Here is a 13910-nt window from a genome sequence, read left to right as displayed (position 1 = left end):
GACATGCTGAGCAATATTTTTAAAAGCTCTACAACTAGCTAATGATAGAACAATTAGTCAAGACAAATTAATAAAAGAGCATAGGATTTAGGGTCAAGAAGCCTAGATCTGGGCTCCATGTCAGCTACACACTAGGTAAATGACCTCGGGAAACACGCCGAATCTCTGAGTCTCAGTTTCTTCATCTATATATTGGGGGTTGTTTATTCAGGATTTATTCAGTTGCAAGGAACAGAAACCTACCTTAAACTCACTGAGTGATAAGGGAAATATGTCATCATAGAGATGAAGAGTGGAACAGACCTCAGACATAAATACTTCCAGGGACACACACAATGTCTTCAAGACTCATTGTATCGTTCTCTAAGCATCACTAAGTGTGTGTTGGTTTCATTCTCTCCCATTGCAGAGCCATTTCAGTCTCAGTACTCTTCACTCATACATGGACTGGGAGAGAATACTCTCCAAAGAAAATTGTTGCTATAACCAAAAAGAGAGAAAGAAATTTGGATGGACACAAACAAAAAATATTCACTGCCTTAGCCACCTCCTAGGGCTGATGGAAGAAGCAAACAAGAAAATTCAAGGTATGCTACTGGGACACTGTATAATCTATACAAACAAAAGAAGTTATTAAACTGGGTGTCTGAACTCCTAGCAGACTACAATTTCCACTATGCCATGTTGTATCTTTGTTTTAGAGCACTGATAAATTATCATTACTGATGTGCTCACCCTGCATCTCTTCACCCTCAATGTTTGTGTCTAATTTTTCCTACTTTGTCCATGCTCTGTGATGGTCGTTTCATTCCTATTAAAATAGTTAGAAAATTTTCACTACAAAATGTTCCTACTTCAAAGCTTTGAAGTGGAGGAGGGAAGGTTATGAAACCCTAGTAGATATTAACAACAACATTAAGAGGAGTTACCAGACTGGAACTTTATTTCTAAAATAATGTCACTGAAGAAAATGCTCTTAAAGTTGTACCGTTTTCTATCTTTACTGCTGCTGGGATGAGAGAGGCCAAATTCTTTACAACCCTACCCTGGTATCATGCCACTGTAGCCTTTAATTATCTGGGGGAAATGTCATGAACAATCATCAGCATATGCAATAAACTCGGCGAGTGTCTTAGAACTTCTCCAAGAAGAAAGCCCATGAAGACCTAGAAGCCTTTCTTTTCCCTCTCTCTCTGTGTGCACTAAACACTAGCTAACACACTCAGCCATTCAGCTGTATCTTCCAAATTATTTCCTTCTTGCCTGATATTCCTCAGCTCTTTGCATTTTGAGAGACAATAAGTACAAGAGACAAAGCCCTAAACTATAGCCTGTCTACAACTCTTAAAGGTCTCAAAAACTATAATTTTCTACATGCCCATTCGAGCATTCTAAACCTTAGTGCCAGTCACTATTTGGATAGAGGGTTGGAAACATGACAACCAAAAAGAAACACACACACACAAAAAGACAGCTCAAAAGAAAGCAACCAGATTGCAGGAAGTTCAAAGTTAGCATGTTAACTTTGATTTCTTAGCCTCATCTCCCATTTTCTGACACTTTTTCCCCTCCCAGGATGAAAATAACTTCCCAGTGCTTATCCAATCAGTCAACAAGGATGGTAATAAGAACGATAAAACATTTGCTTTGAGTAGGGCCTTGAACTTTACACCGTACTTATGCATCCATTAGTTCATTGATCTTTATGGCAGAATTCAATGAGTTAGACATGGCATGGATAATTGGTCTTATTTTTGAGATGAGAATATTGAGGCTCATATAGATGAAATGACTTACTTAAAGTCACAGAGGTAATAAATACAAGGACCAGACCTTGGCTTCCACTCTAGTATTTTTTTTCTATTACATCACCATGCCATTGAACAAACATTTGGGTGCCCATTGTCCACAGAACCTTGTGAAGAATAAATGGCATAGAACATATGGGGAACTGCCATATATTCCTCAGCACCTGAGGGGACAGGGTCTAAACAGAAGTTTCCAAAGAACCAGCAGTAAAGCAGAGGCCCTATTTTTTTCACCACAGTACCCCCAGTGGCTAGAACTTGCCTGGCACACAGTAGGCACTCAATAAATATTTATAAAGTATATGAGTAAATTAATGAATGAGAGACCATATAAAGGTCAATGTAGCTGTAAATATAAAATAATACAATCCCAAGAATATAAGTGCTTGGGGGACTGTCATTCTTCAAAATCTTCCTTAAAACAGGTTATGGAGTATAATACTTAAAGAGTATAGACTTGCATCCAACTTGGGACCTTGGGAATGTTATGCTATCTCTTTGGATTCATTCATTCAACAAACATTTACTAAGAGTCTATTACATGACACACACTGTCAGGGAAGAATAATAATAATAAGCTGAAAGCACTGTTATGATGATAAAATGAGACAAGACATATAAAATGCTTAGCATAGTGACTAGCTCATAGTACGCACTCAATATATGGTAGCTTTTACTGTGCTTACTGTATCTTGCAGTATTCACTTTCCTGAGACACCCTAGACAATTAAACAACTGAGGGGAGAGAATGAGCAGATTACTGCATCTTCCCAATTCCAGAGCAAAACAGACAAAAACCCATGGGTTTTTGTTTGCACTTGTATCTAACAAACCAGTTCTACTGGAAGAGGATAAAGGTTATCTGACCTGGCGGCAGCCCCTGTTACTGCAGGAGACAGAGTCATAACAACAGGATGTTGTAGGTAAAACAAATAAAACATTCCTACGAGGAAAAGTTTGGCAGGAACTAGGGATATTTAAAGGAGCCTTGGTGGCATAGCAGTTAAGCTCTCAGCTGCTAACTGAAAGGTCAGTGGCTCGATCCCACCCAGCAGCTCCACAGAAGAAAAGCCTAGTGATCTGCTCTCATGAAGATTAAAAAAATATATATAGGGAAGTTCTAATCTGTCACATGGGGTTGCTATGAGTCAGAATAGACTTGACTGCACACAACATCAACAACAGGGATATTTAGCTTGGAAAAGAGACGACTAGGGGGTGGGAGTGGGGAGACCCTGGGGAGGATAGAATAGATAACATGTGAGCTGTCTCCATAGGCTATTAAGGGGCAGACAGACTAGAGTTGTTATTACCTCTGAAGAGGGGAGAGTTGGATGAAGGCCTCAGGGAGGGAAAGCTGGATTCATAAAATGTGACATGGCTGAAATATAGGGAGACAGGGAAAGGGAGGTCAGAGTCCCCTGCCAAGGCATTATTAAAAATATTAGATGTCCTTTGAATAGTACTTCTCATATTAGGCCAAAATGAGCATTTGGGAGTGGCATGGGTCCTAAGCGCCATTTGGGTACCATGTAGGCCCTAATAGGAACAAGTAACAAACTTATAAACAAACTTTAGAGATCCAAGTTGGGTGCTGCTTGAATGAAGAGAAACTATCAAAACCCAATAGACGGAATTCACTATCTATAGTATAACTTGCCTTTCTTTGGGGGCAGGAGGGTGAAGTGGGGCAGAGGGGTGGTAAGTCCTTTGAAAGCAGCTTGAATAGGAAATCGCTTAATGACGATAATTATGATGCTTCACATGCAAGGTACTTCACAGTTGTCTGCTTGTTCACATATAGCCTCTCATTCAGCCTCCAGCAAAATGGTTACATTGTAAATACTATTTAACATTAAATGTAATTGCTGCGCAAATCTGCTTTTACTAAGCAATCCATAACAACAATTAGTTATTCACTTTCACTGCTCCATTAATCCTTCACTTCCCCGTGAGGAGAACAGACAGGTAAAAGTTTTTCTATGCATTGCCAAATCTTATCTGAGCATCTCTGTCCTTGGGAATAAAAAAAAAAAAAATTTTTTTTTTATAGATGCCCATAAAAGCACCTGTAGAAAATTAACTGCTTTAGGAAACTGCAGAGGAAATAAAATCTGAAGGAGAGATAAGATAAAGGCTCCTAATAGTGGGGAGCATGTCATAAACAAGCAAAATCAATAATCCTCATTAATCAATGAGAAAGGGCAAATGCCAGTTTAAAATGCAGCAAGAAAAGTTGCTTCAAGAGTGGCTTTCAAACTGTATTTTACTTCCTCATAAGGTGCCATGACATCAAAAGAAACATAGGCTATATATGACATCCAATGAGAAGCTAAGAACAATTAAAAAAAAAAAAAAGATTTAAGTGGGAAAAAAATCTCAGGATTTCCCACAGCCCAGAGGCATCTTCCACCAAATAATTCTACTGATATTTAAAGAAGACCACTGACCTCTTTCCCTTTATTCACAAATCTACTTTTGCGACTTTCAGTGTGATTTATGCTTGTACTTATATAGATTTTGGATATTTCTTATTCAATTTATGCCTAGTTTATTTCTGCCATTGTTCATGGGATCTTCTATTGTATCTCCCAAATGATTATCATTATAATATAAAATATTATCATTATACATAGGCTTTTCACTTCTGTATATTAATTTTTCTATCTGTTACTTTACTAATTTCTCTCAATGCTTATTATAATGGGGCTTCCACTAATCCTTTCTGATTTTTATTTTGAAAATTACTTTCTCTTGTCTAATTACAGTGGCCAATTCCTCCATTTCACAACATTAAGAGTTAGGCATCTCTTTCTCATTTCTAATGTTAGTAGGAATGTCTCTAGTCAGTGTTTCTCCATTAAGCAAGGTGTTGGCTTCGGGGTTGAGGTTTGTAGATTTCATTACATTAAGGTAGTTTAGCTGGCTAAATTATTCCTCAGAAGTAACTAAGTACAACACTAACAAAATCCAAGTCTGAAAAAAAATTACCTGTTCTATAAAGGGTGTACTGCCTAAAACCAACTTCCACTGATCAGAGTCTTCAGACCAAAGAGAAGAAGTTGGGGATCAGGCAGAAAGTGTGCATGCCTCTTAATTTTACTACATTCACATTATATTTGCTAACAAGTATATTAGCAATAGATCCAGCTGGAATCTTGAAGTAAAAAATTCCTTTCTTCGGGCCATGACGCAGTATAATAAAACGAAGGAATATTTAATTGAGTCAAGGAAAATTAAACAGAAATTTTAAAAACCTGGTGATGCTCATTCTGGTACACAGTATAGCGAGTGGCCTGTTTGAATTTGCCTGTCTCTGAATAACAAACCAAGTATTAGTGGCTTGAAAAAGCAACAATTTCTCCCAATTCTATGAGTCACGAATGCAGAGAGAGCTAAGCTGGACAGTTCCTGTGCTCTGCCTGGTGTTGGCTGGAGTCCCGTAGGCTGCCACGTGCAGCTGGTGGCTGTTTGGTTATTTTAACAATTTTTAGCAGTTCGATTTACCCTAGAACATAAAATTAAGTTGCTTCTAAGTTTTCTAAGTCGATAAAATAGATGTTCTTTGAATGGTTGTTTTTGTCAGGATTGTCTCTGTAACTTAAGGAGTATGTATACAGAAAGAAGCACATAGAAAATCAATTTTGTTTATATCTTTATTGTATTTTTCATAAGGAAGAACAATGTAACCTTCCGTACTCGTGCTTTCTACCTTTGGGGACTGATACAGATTCTCTAGGGCAAAAACCTAAAATTACATCATATTGACTGCTAAAAGTTAAATAACAGTGCAAGGGAGAAAAAATCACCGTTGCTACCAAAGGGCTGAAAGCTCCATACACATGACTTTGGAACTGCTGCTACTCAGATAATCTTGTGCTCAACAAACAAGGTAACGATCAACAAGATGCAGTAATTTAAATTAGAATGTTTACACCACTGTAAGGTGGCTTTACGTAGCTAACATTAGAACTGTCATGTTACTATTCTAGCTCTTTCTTCAAAGGGTCATCAGAAGAACAGGGATGGAAGAGTCTTTCGGACAATCGCCATCTCTTGCCGTTGCTGTTACATGAAAGGAGAAATGAAATCTTTAATATTTTGATAAGTGTCTTGCATATCTCAGCAAATAAAACATTTCAATGCTTACATTAATTCTTACTTTTCAAATTTAAATATACATTACTTACAGCTTCCATTAAAATTTTGTTTTGCAGTGAAGCCATGTCTTTTCTAAGTTCACTCTGTGCTTGAATAAGAACGTTTTCATGATTCTTCTCCATGTCCTCAACGTTCTAAAACCAAAAAGTCTGGTTCGGTCATCTCAGCTTCCAAACTTGCACAATTAAATTGCAAATGTATGAATTTTTTAATTTTCAAAAGATGCTTACTGTTTATTCCAAATAAAAATATTCCAAGTAATACAGGAAGGCCAAAATACCCACTAGCGGAATAGAAAAGATGTCAGACTGAGTCAAATATTGTTATGGGAGGTTCAACGGTAGTATACTTTGCTTGAAACAATGGGCTAATGAACTGCTAAGGTCAAGACAGAGCAAAGAGAAAGACCGAGATCCCCTGTCAATAAATACTGTAGCTGTGAAACTCGCTAAGAAGCTTTCTAAAGCCACTTATTATGACTGATAGTCAATGTAACATGATCTAATTGGAGGAAAATAGTGATCTGTAATGGAAGCTTTTCAAGTTACGAAAAGTATAAATTACATTTTCAATCTTTACTCTTCATCCGACAAATGGTGATCTTGTGCCTACTGTGTAAGAAGTACCATCACCGTGTTAAGCGCTGTGGAGGAACTATAAAATGAAAAATACACCATCTCATCCTCACTCCAGGGAGAAGGAGAAACACATCAGCAAAATACCACCAACATTTGATAATAAATAGGTGTAATACAACTTGCTGTATCTACACAGTGGAAAACAAGTTTAGTTTCAATTTAGTCAACAAAAGACTAAGATTTCCACAGGGGGAGGGCATAGGCAACCTCATGGAAGCACATGGTGCGTTAGGTCAGAGAAAGCAATTCAGCTGGAGGGGTGGGAGGAGAGAAAGGATTCAGGAAATGACCTTCCAAAAGGGGGTCATGTTATTTGGGGGCTTGAATATCTAAGATTTTAGAATAGGAAGCTACTCAGAGTTTTCCAGGAGAGAAGGGATATGTTTCAGGAAGGTAACACTGCAGGCCTCTCTGTGAAGGATGGACTAGAGAGGAGAGAAATCCGATGGAAGAGTTTTAACAGCACAGAAAGGACGGATGAGGTCCTGAACTGGGGCAGCGGAAGTGGAAATTCAAAGAAAGAAAGAAACAAAAGAACCATTGCAGAGGTAAAAATCACAGGGTTTCATAATACCTGGATGGGAAGGATCAGGAAGCAGAGGGGCCAAAGACAACACTAAGCTGCCTGCCCTGAGTGGTTAACACTTAGAAGAAACCATTTCTAGAACTTTATCAAACCTTCACACCGATGAATAAATGGTTCTCAGGGGGCATTAGAGCAAGCCGACAAGCTCTCTACTCTGAAAGGCTTTAAAAAAAAAACTCTTCGGTGATACACACGCATATATGTGTATATGGATAGATATACACATATATGTATGTGTATATATATTTATAGACATTAAAATAATGTTGATATCAAACCTATTTTATGAGTTTTCTTAAACTATCCCAACTAGTTTACAAGAATGACATTTTAACATGTTTTTGAACAGGGTTACGCAAAAGAACCCCCCATCAAATAAAAAAGGGGTGTGTACAAGGATCCCACTGATGCTTGCACAAGCGTGTATCTGCATGAACAAGAAGTCAGTGTCACTGACCACATTTTGCTAATGTAATGAGAAATCTAGTACATATTTCTCAATTCACAAACTTTTGATCCTCTGCTGGCTTTTTCATCCTATTATACCTCTGAGCCATCTCTGAACGACCCCCAGAAAACCATTAATGAATCCTAAAAGTCAAAATACATTTGGCGCTATGTAAAATCAGGAACAAGTCAAAATGGAAAGTGCTTAAAAATTTAAAATGCATTAAAAAATGTTTTCTCCCATAAATTCCAAAGGAAAAAAGCATCTTATCCTTCCACACACACATTATGTCTTATACGAATGTATTGTGTTACCAAGGACAACAGACCTTCAGAAATTGCTCATAAAGAGTTTTGACTGCTTTCAGTGTCTGGTTCTGAAGAATTCTAGTTTGTTGTAAAATCCTTTGCTGCTGTCGAAACATAACCTACAAATATATATATATATATATAAAAGAAGAAGTTGTGATAAAAATTTAGGTAAAATTGAACAATAAATAATTCTACACTAAGCTTAAAAGGAATAACATTAAAATCAATGCTTCTAACATTTGCAATTCTGTTTCCCTAACCCACTCTGAGGAAATTAGTTCATGACTTCTCTTCAGTCCTCAAAGGCAGCAACATCTCCTCCACAGTCTTTACATTTAACTGGTGACCGTACTTATTTCACTAAACAGAAGTCATCCAAAGAGGACTTCCAGTCTCCCATCACCACACCTACCACCCACCTATACCCATCAGCACTTATATACTCTACCGTCTATCCTGTTTTTATGGAGGAACAATCCTGGCTTGCCAAAACCAACTTCTTCTCCTGCCCACTAGATCAATCCCATCCACTCTCAAGAATATTGCTCAGCAATTGTCCTCCCACCACCCCCCTCCAAACTTTCATTTTTCTCCCTCTAGATAATTCCCATCAACATACAAACATCTTGCTATTTCTCCAGTCAAAACCCACGTGTATCCCTTTTCTCCCCAGCTACCACCCCATTGCTTCCTGTGCCATTCTCTCTTGTACTCACTGGGCTTTTTCACACACCATGCCACCAAACCCTCCTTCCTTAATGACACCAATGCCCTGCACGCTGCCAAATCCACCTTACTTGGCCTGTCAGCAGCATATGACAGAGCTGATCCCTCTCCTGAATCCAGGCCCACACAGCCAGTGGCCTACTCAACATGACCCCTTGGGTGTTTCACATGCACCGCAAATTTAACTTTTCCAAATCTGAGCTGACTAACGAAGCCCCCCGTCCAACACACACACCAATTTTTTTTCATGTGAACAATAGCTTCGCTCTGGCGGTGAAAGGTGTGTGATAAATTTACAAACAATTCTAGAGTGAAAGAGAAGGCTAGTTAATGTAGCTATACAGTATATGGGTGGGACTGACTTCCATCCCCCATAGGGATGGGCAGGTAGCCCAGGTCTGGCCATCAAGAGTACACCATGCCCTGGCCCACCATGACTGGTTCAGGGATGTGCAAATGATCCAAGACAGATCAGTGAGAATTCTCCCGAGGACCTTTCTGCCAGAGCTATTGAGTAAGACTGTCTCAGCCCACTGGGGTTGCTACACTGTTCGCAAATCTAGGATCGCTTACCACACTGAGAGAGCCTGCTAAGGGATGGAGACAGAGCCCAGATGACACTGCATGAGCCACCTTTGACCACCCCATCCAGCTGTGCCTGCAGCTAAACTCCCCCTGCAATTCTTTATGTAAATCAATATATTCCTGTTTGGTACTTTAGCAAATTTCTGTCACTTGGAACTGCAAGAATCCCAACCAGTACAGGATGGTATTTGCTTATGGAGTCCCCTGGGATCTCAGCTAACGTGCTTGGCTGCAAACCAAAAGCTTGGAGGTTCGAGCCCACCCAGAGGTGCCTCGGAAGAAAGGCCTGGTGATCTACATCCCCAAAAATCAGACACTGAAAACCCTATGGAGCACAGTTCTACTCTGACACACATGGGGCTCAACATGAGTCGGGCTCAGCTTGACGGCAACTCTTTTTTTTTTTATCTGCCTACACTTCCCTGGTTTATAGTCATGGGGTCAAAACACGCAGCCAACAATGACTAATGGAACTGAGCTTCGTTCCGTGGATCTACTACAAGCCTAGGCTCTCCATTCATTCCTACTTGAGACTTAGTTACAATAGATTATGTATAAAGCGAAGCCTGATACCGACAGTTAGTTTTACTTCTCGTTCCTCAGCTTTCTTCATATCTATATCCCACTGCCGAAACAAAGCCAGAAACTGCTGAGAGTATCCATGAGTAAGCTTCTGCCTGTAAAACATAACAAGGAGCACTATCATATTTCATACCAATATGAAAAAAAAAAACACGTTTGAAGCAAAATTGACTAACTTATACTACAAAAGAAGAAGGGAACAGCAGCAGCTTAAATCTTCTGACAGGAAACCGAGATGGAAAATGAATGATTCACAGATTCCAAACATTTTTTTTTCTAAGAGGATAAGTGAGAAGCTATTTCGTATACTTTAGCTCTTGAAAACTAAGAGAGTTTTAGAGTATACGTAATTTTTCCAGGAACATTAATTTTACCTCCAAGCAGTTTAATTTTCATTCTCTTTTACTGAGTAACATATAAGTTCTGGTATGATAAATAGACCCAATGAGGTTATTATATGTGCTTATTATGGAAGATTTCCAAACATGAATATTTCACTTAGCTTTTTTTCCCCACTTTGGCATAATAAGCTGTACAAAAGAATGTATAACCCAATTCAGCTAAAACATACAAATTATTTATAAGATTGACCTTTTACCACATTGTTGAACACAGCGAACACTCACAAGACTAATAGTGTATGGCATTTACCTTTTATTCAATTCGCATATTTCTAGAATGAATACAAGTTACTTTTATAGTACACATAAAAAAATAGTAAGAACTCTAAATTGTTATTCTAAAGGGGGGATAATATTTATCGACTTCTAGGAAATATACCCAATTCTATGAAAGAATGAGGTTATAAGCCTAAAGAACTTATTTGCTTAGAGAACAATCGAGCCAAGTACATTTTCACTAGAGACTACAATAAACAGAAGATAACTGTATATTTCTTAAGTCATCTGCATCCATTAATACTAAGAAATGATACAAGTGTTATAGCTCTAAAAAACCAACAGCCTTACCATTGCTCTTTTTGGGTTTTCCAAACATGCTCAATTTTCTCATTATTATTTTTGACAGAAGCATTGGTATTCATTTCAAATCTTCTTCTCTTTGCAATAAGAGTTTTTTGAATGTCAGCTATGTTGAAAATAAATATTCATTTATATTTAATGTTAAAATTTTTTAGTTTCCACATATTCAAATCAATACGGGTAATTTGGGGTCAGCAATATTAGAAAGACATTGATAATTTTAAAAACAGGCATCATTAAAAAAAAAAAAGGTTGTTTGTTCCTCTCCCCTGCCCCCATTTTTTTCTGTGAACACTCTTAGTTACTAGTTTCCCAATTCTAGTTTTTCTAACATAAGATCATTTTTTAAATTTAGGGATGTTAAACCCCAAAACCCCAGTGCCGTCAAGTCAATTCCAACTCATAGTGACGCCATAGGGTTCCCAAGACTGTAAATCTTTATGGAAGCAGACTGCCACATCTTTCTCCTGCGGAGCCACTGGTGGGTTTGAACCACCAGCCTTCCAGTTAGCAGTGGAGCGCTTTATGCACTGTGCCACCAGGGCTCCTAGAAAAAAAAGGAACTAATAATCAAAACATTTTTTATTATCCAGAATGTGTGTAAAGGGTCACAAGGACAGACTTAACTTCCTAATGAGAAAAAAGGTATAAAGGATTTATTTTTCTAAATTGATACAATATCCCCCAATTCAAAGGACACATTTAGACAGAATACTGTTAGAACTCATTATATAACCAAAAGCTGAACCCAGTGCCGTCAAGTCGATTCCAACTGATAGCAACCGTCATGGATTGAACTGTATCTCCAAAAAGCATGTGTCAACTTGGTAGGATCCGCCATTTGGTGATCTGACGCAATTATCCTATCATCCCCCATTTTGCGTGTCCTTTAGGGTCGCTATGAGTCAGAATCGACTCGATGGCAGCAGGTTTGGATTTTTTTAGGTTTTCACCTCTATCATCAGCAGTTATTTTTCAGTAATCATGAAGGCACTGCGCTGTCATATAAAATATTAGAGAAATATTTTATACGTGCAGCATCCATCTATATATAGTCCATTGAATCACATTTCCTATTGCCCAAGTTACGTGATTTAAAACAATTTTGTTTAAATGCCAGTATCTCTTAAAAAAAAAAAAAAATACCTTTAAATCTTTCCAACAAATCCTGTACTTCGTCCCTGTGAAGAAATTACGTGAACAATTTTTAAGTAAGGACACAAAAAATGGCATGCTTGTTTGGGAAGAAATGTCTCACGCCAACTGTTTCACATGTGATGCTTGCTAAATGAAACCAAAGTCGACTTTTCTTAAAGTACCTGACCAGATGGGCAAATATTGCTTGAACACATTACCCCAGCTCGTCCTCAATTGAGCCTGCAGATGGTCTTTTTCTTCCATTCTTATCAGTTATTGGACTCTTTCCTTCATTGAAAAGAAAAACATTTTTAAATTATGTTATACGAGTTAATTTTTAATGGCGTCATAGCTACATTTTGGAAGCTTTTGGGCTTTTGGCCAACATAAGGTTTTAAAGTAAATAAAAAAGAAAAAAAGTAAAGTGTGCCCTATTGCGCCACACTTGCCAAGATGTTCATTAGGGACACTGTACCTTCCTCCTTCCCGTCCTGCTCGGAACCACTCAGATCTTTTTTATCTTCTGTGCCAGAGGCTTCTCTATCCTGATCCTTCACCACGCGTCTCCCAGGTCTCCCCGTTCCCTTTCTTCCAGTGGGTGCCATAATTAGATCCTGTTTGCTGACTTAAAAAATAGATCGCTTAAACTTCCCGAGTTCAAACACGCTATTTAAACAAATGGGTAGCTTTGCACATCAGAGGTATCTCACAAGGGTCGCCTCGGTTAAATAACAAGCTTTGCAGTCTCCTCATTTCTTTTGTTGGACCAGGAGGTGACAAAGGTGACAACGACAGGGTCAACCCTGACTCCACACTGGGACGTGTAGGTTTCGGTCCTGCCTCTGCCAGATTCCAACTGGCTAAATGCGGGAGATCCCTGTCACAAAGGGACAACGTGACAGCTGGGGGGCCGCCCCCCGAGCAGGCCGGAGAGAAGTCTGAAGCAACAGACACATAAAGACTTGCTGCCACTTGGCTTCGGAGAGCGAACGTCCACACAGGCCGCCACGACATCCCCAGGGGACAAATGTAGGGCCCTTGGTCACCTGTCATGGTCCCTGAGGGGATGAAGCCACTCCTTCATCGCCCCTTACCTGTCCTCCCTCCTCAACCCTCGCCTGTCCTCCCTCCCCTTCCCCTGCACCAGTTTTCTTTCCTCTTCCCCCTCCCCCGCCCTCCCTCCCTTACTCCTCTCGCAGATCCTCCCTCCCCCTTCCCCTCGCCTGTCCTCTCTCCCCATCCCCTCACCTGTCCTCCCTCTCCCCCACCTGTCCTCCCTCCCCATCCCCTCACCTGTCCTCCCTCTCCCCCACCTGTCCTCCCTCCCCATCCCCTCACCTGTCCTCCCTCTCCTCCACCTGTCCTCCCTCTCCTCCACCTGTCCTCCCTCCCCATCCCCTCACCTGTCCTCCCTCTCCTCTACCTGTCCTCCCTCCCCATCCCCTCACCTGTCCTCCCTCCCCATCCCCTCACCTGTCCTCCCTCTCCCCCACCTGTCCTCCCTCCCCATCCCCTCACCTGTCCTCCCTCTCCTCCACCTGTCCTCTCTCCCCATCCCCTCACCTGTCCTCCCTCTCCTCCACCTGTCCTCCCTCCCCATCCCCTCACCTGTCCTCCCTCCCCATCCCCTCACCTGTCCTCCCTCCCCATCCCCTCACCTGTCCTCCCTCCCTATCCCCTCACCTGTCCTCCCTCCCCATCCCCTCACCTGTCCTCCCTCCCCATCCCCTCACCTGTCCTCCCTCTCCTCCACCTGTCCTCCCTCCCTTACCCCCTCACCAGTTTGCCCTCCTCTCTCCCCCTCCCCTCTCCTCCCTCCCCCCACACCGGTCCTCCCTCCTCCCCTCACCTGTCATCCACTCCCGTCCCCCATCCCTCATCCTCTCTTCCTTCCCCCTCACCCAGCCTCCCTTCTCGCCCCCTCCCCTATCCTGCCTCTCCGCCCCCT

At 40.5% G+C, this 13910-nt stretch overlaps 1 protein-coding gene across 1 annotated transcript; it reads right to left on the bottom strand.

Moving 5' to 3' along the window:
• Positions 1–5715: 5715 nt before the first annotated feature.
• Positions 5716–13015, bottom strand: LOC100665547 (synaptonemal complex protein 3-like). The gene is made up of 9 exons (XM_003420166.2): positions 12673–13015; positions 12438–12587; positions 12181–12250; positions 11972–12006; positions 10814–10931; positions 9841–9940; positions 7970–8068; positions 5999–6103; positions 5716–5873 (listed from the first exon to the last, which is right to left on the bottom strand). The coding sequence occupies exons 1-9, from the start codon at positions 13013–13015 to the stop codon at positions 5820–5822; spliced, it is 1074 nt and encodes a 357-aa protein (XP_003420214.1). The 3' UTR covers positions 5716–5819.
• Positions 13016–13910: the final 895 nt, after the last annotated feature.

Source organism: Loxodonta africana, chromosome X, assembly GCF_030014295.1.
Source record: "Loxodonta africana isolate mLoxAfr1 chromosome X, mLoxAfr1.hap2, whole genome shotgun sequence".
Taxonomy (NCBI): Eukaryota; Metazoa; Chordata; class Mammalia; order Proboscidea; family Elephantidae; genus Loxodonta; species Loxodonta africana.
Note: the sequence above shows the minus strand (reverse complement) of the source record. Positions and strands in the feature narration are given on the sequence as shown.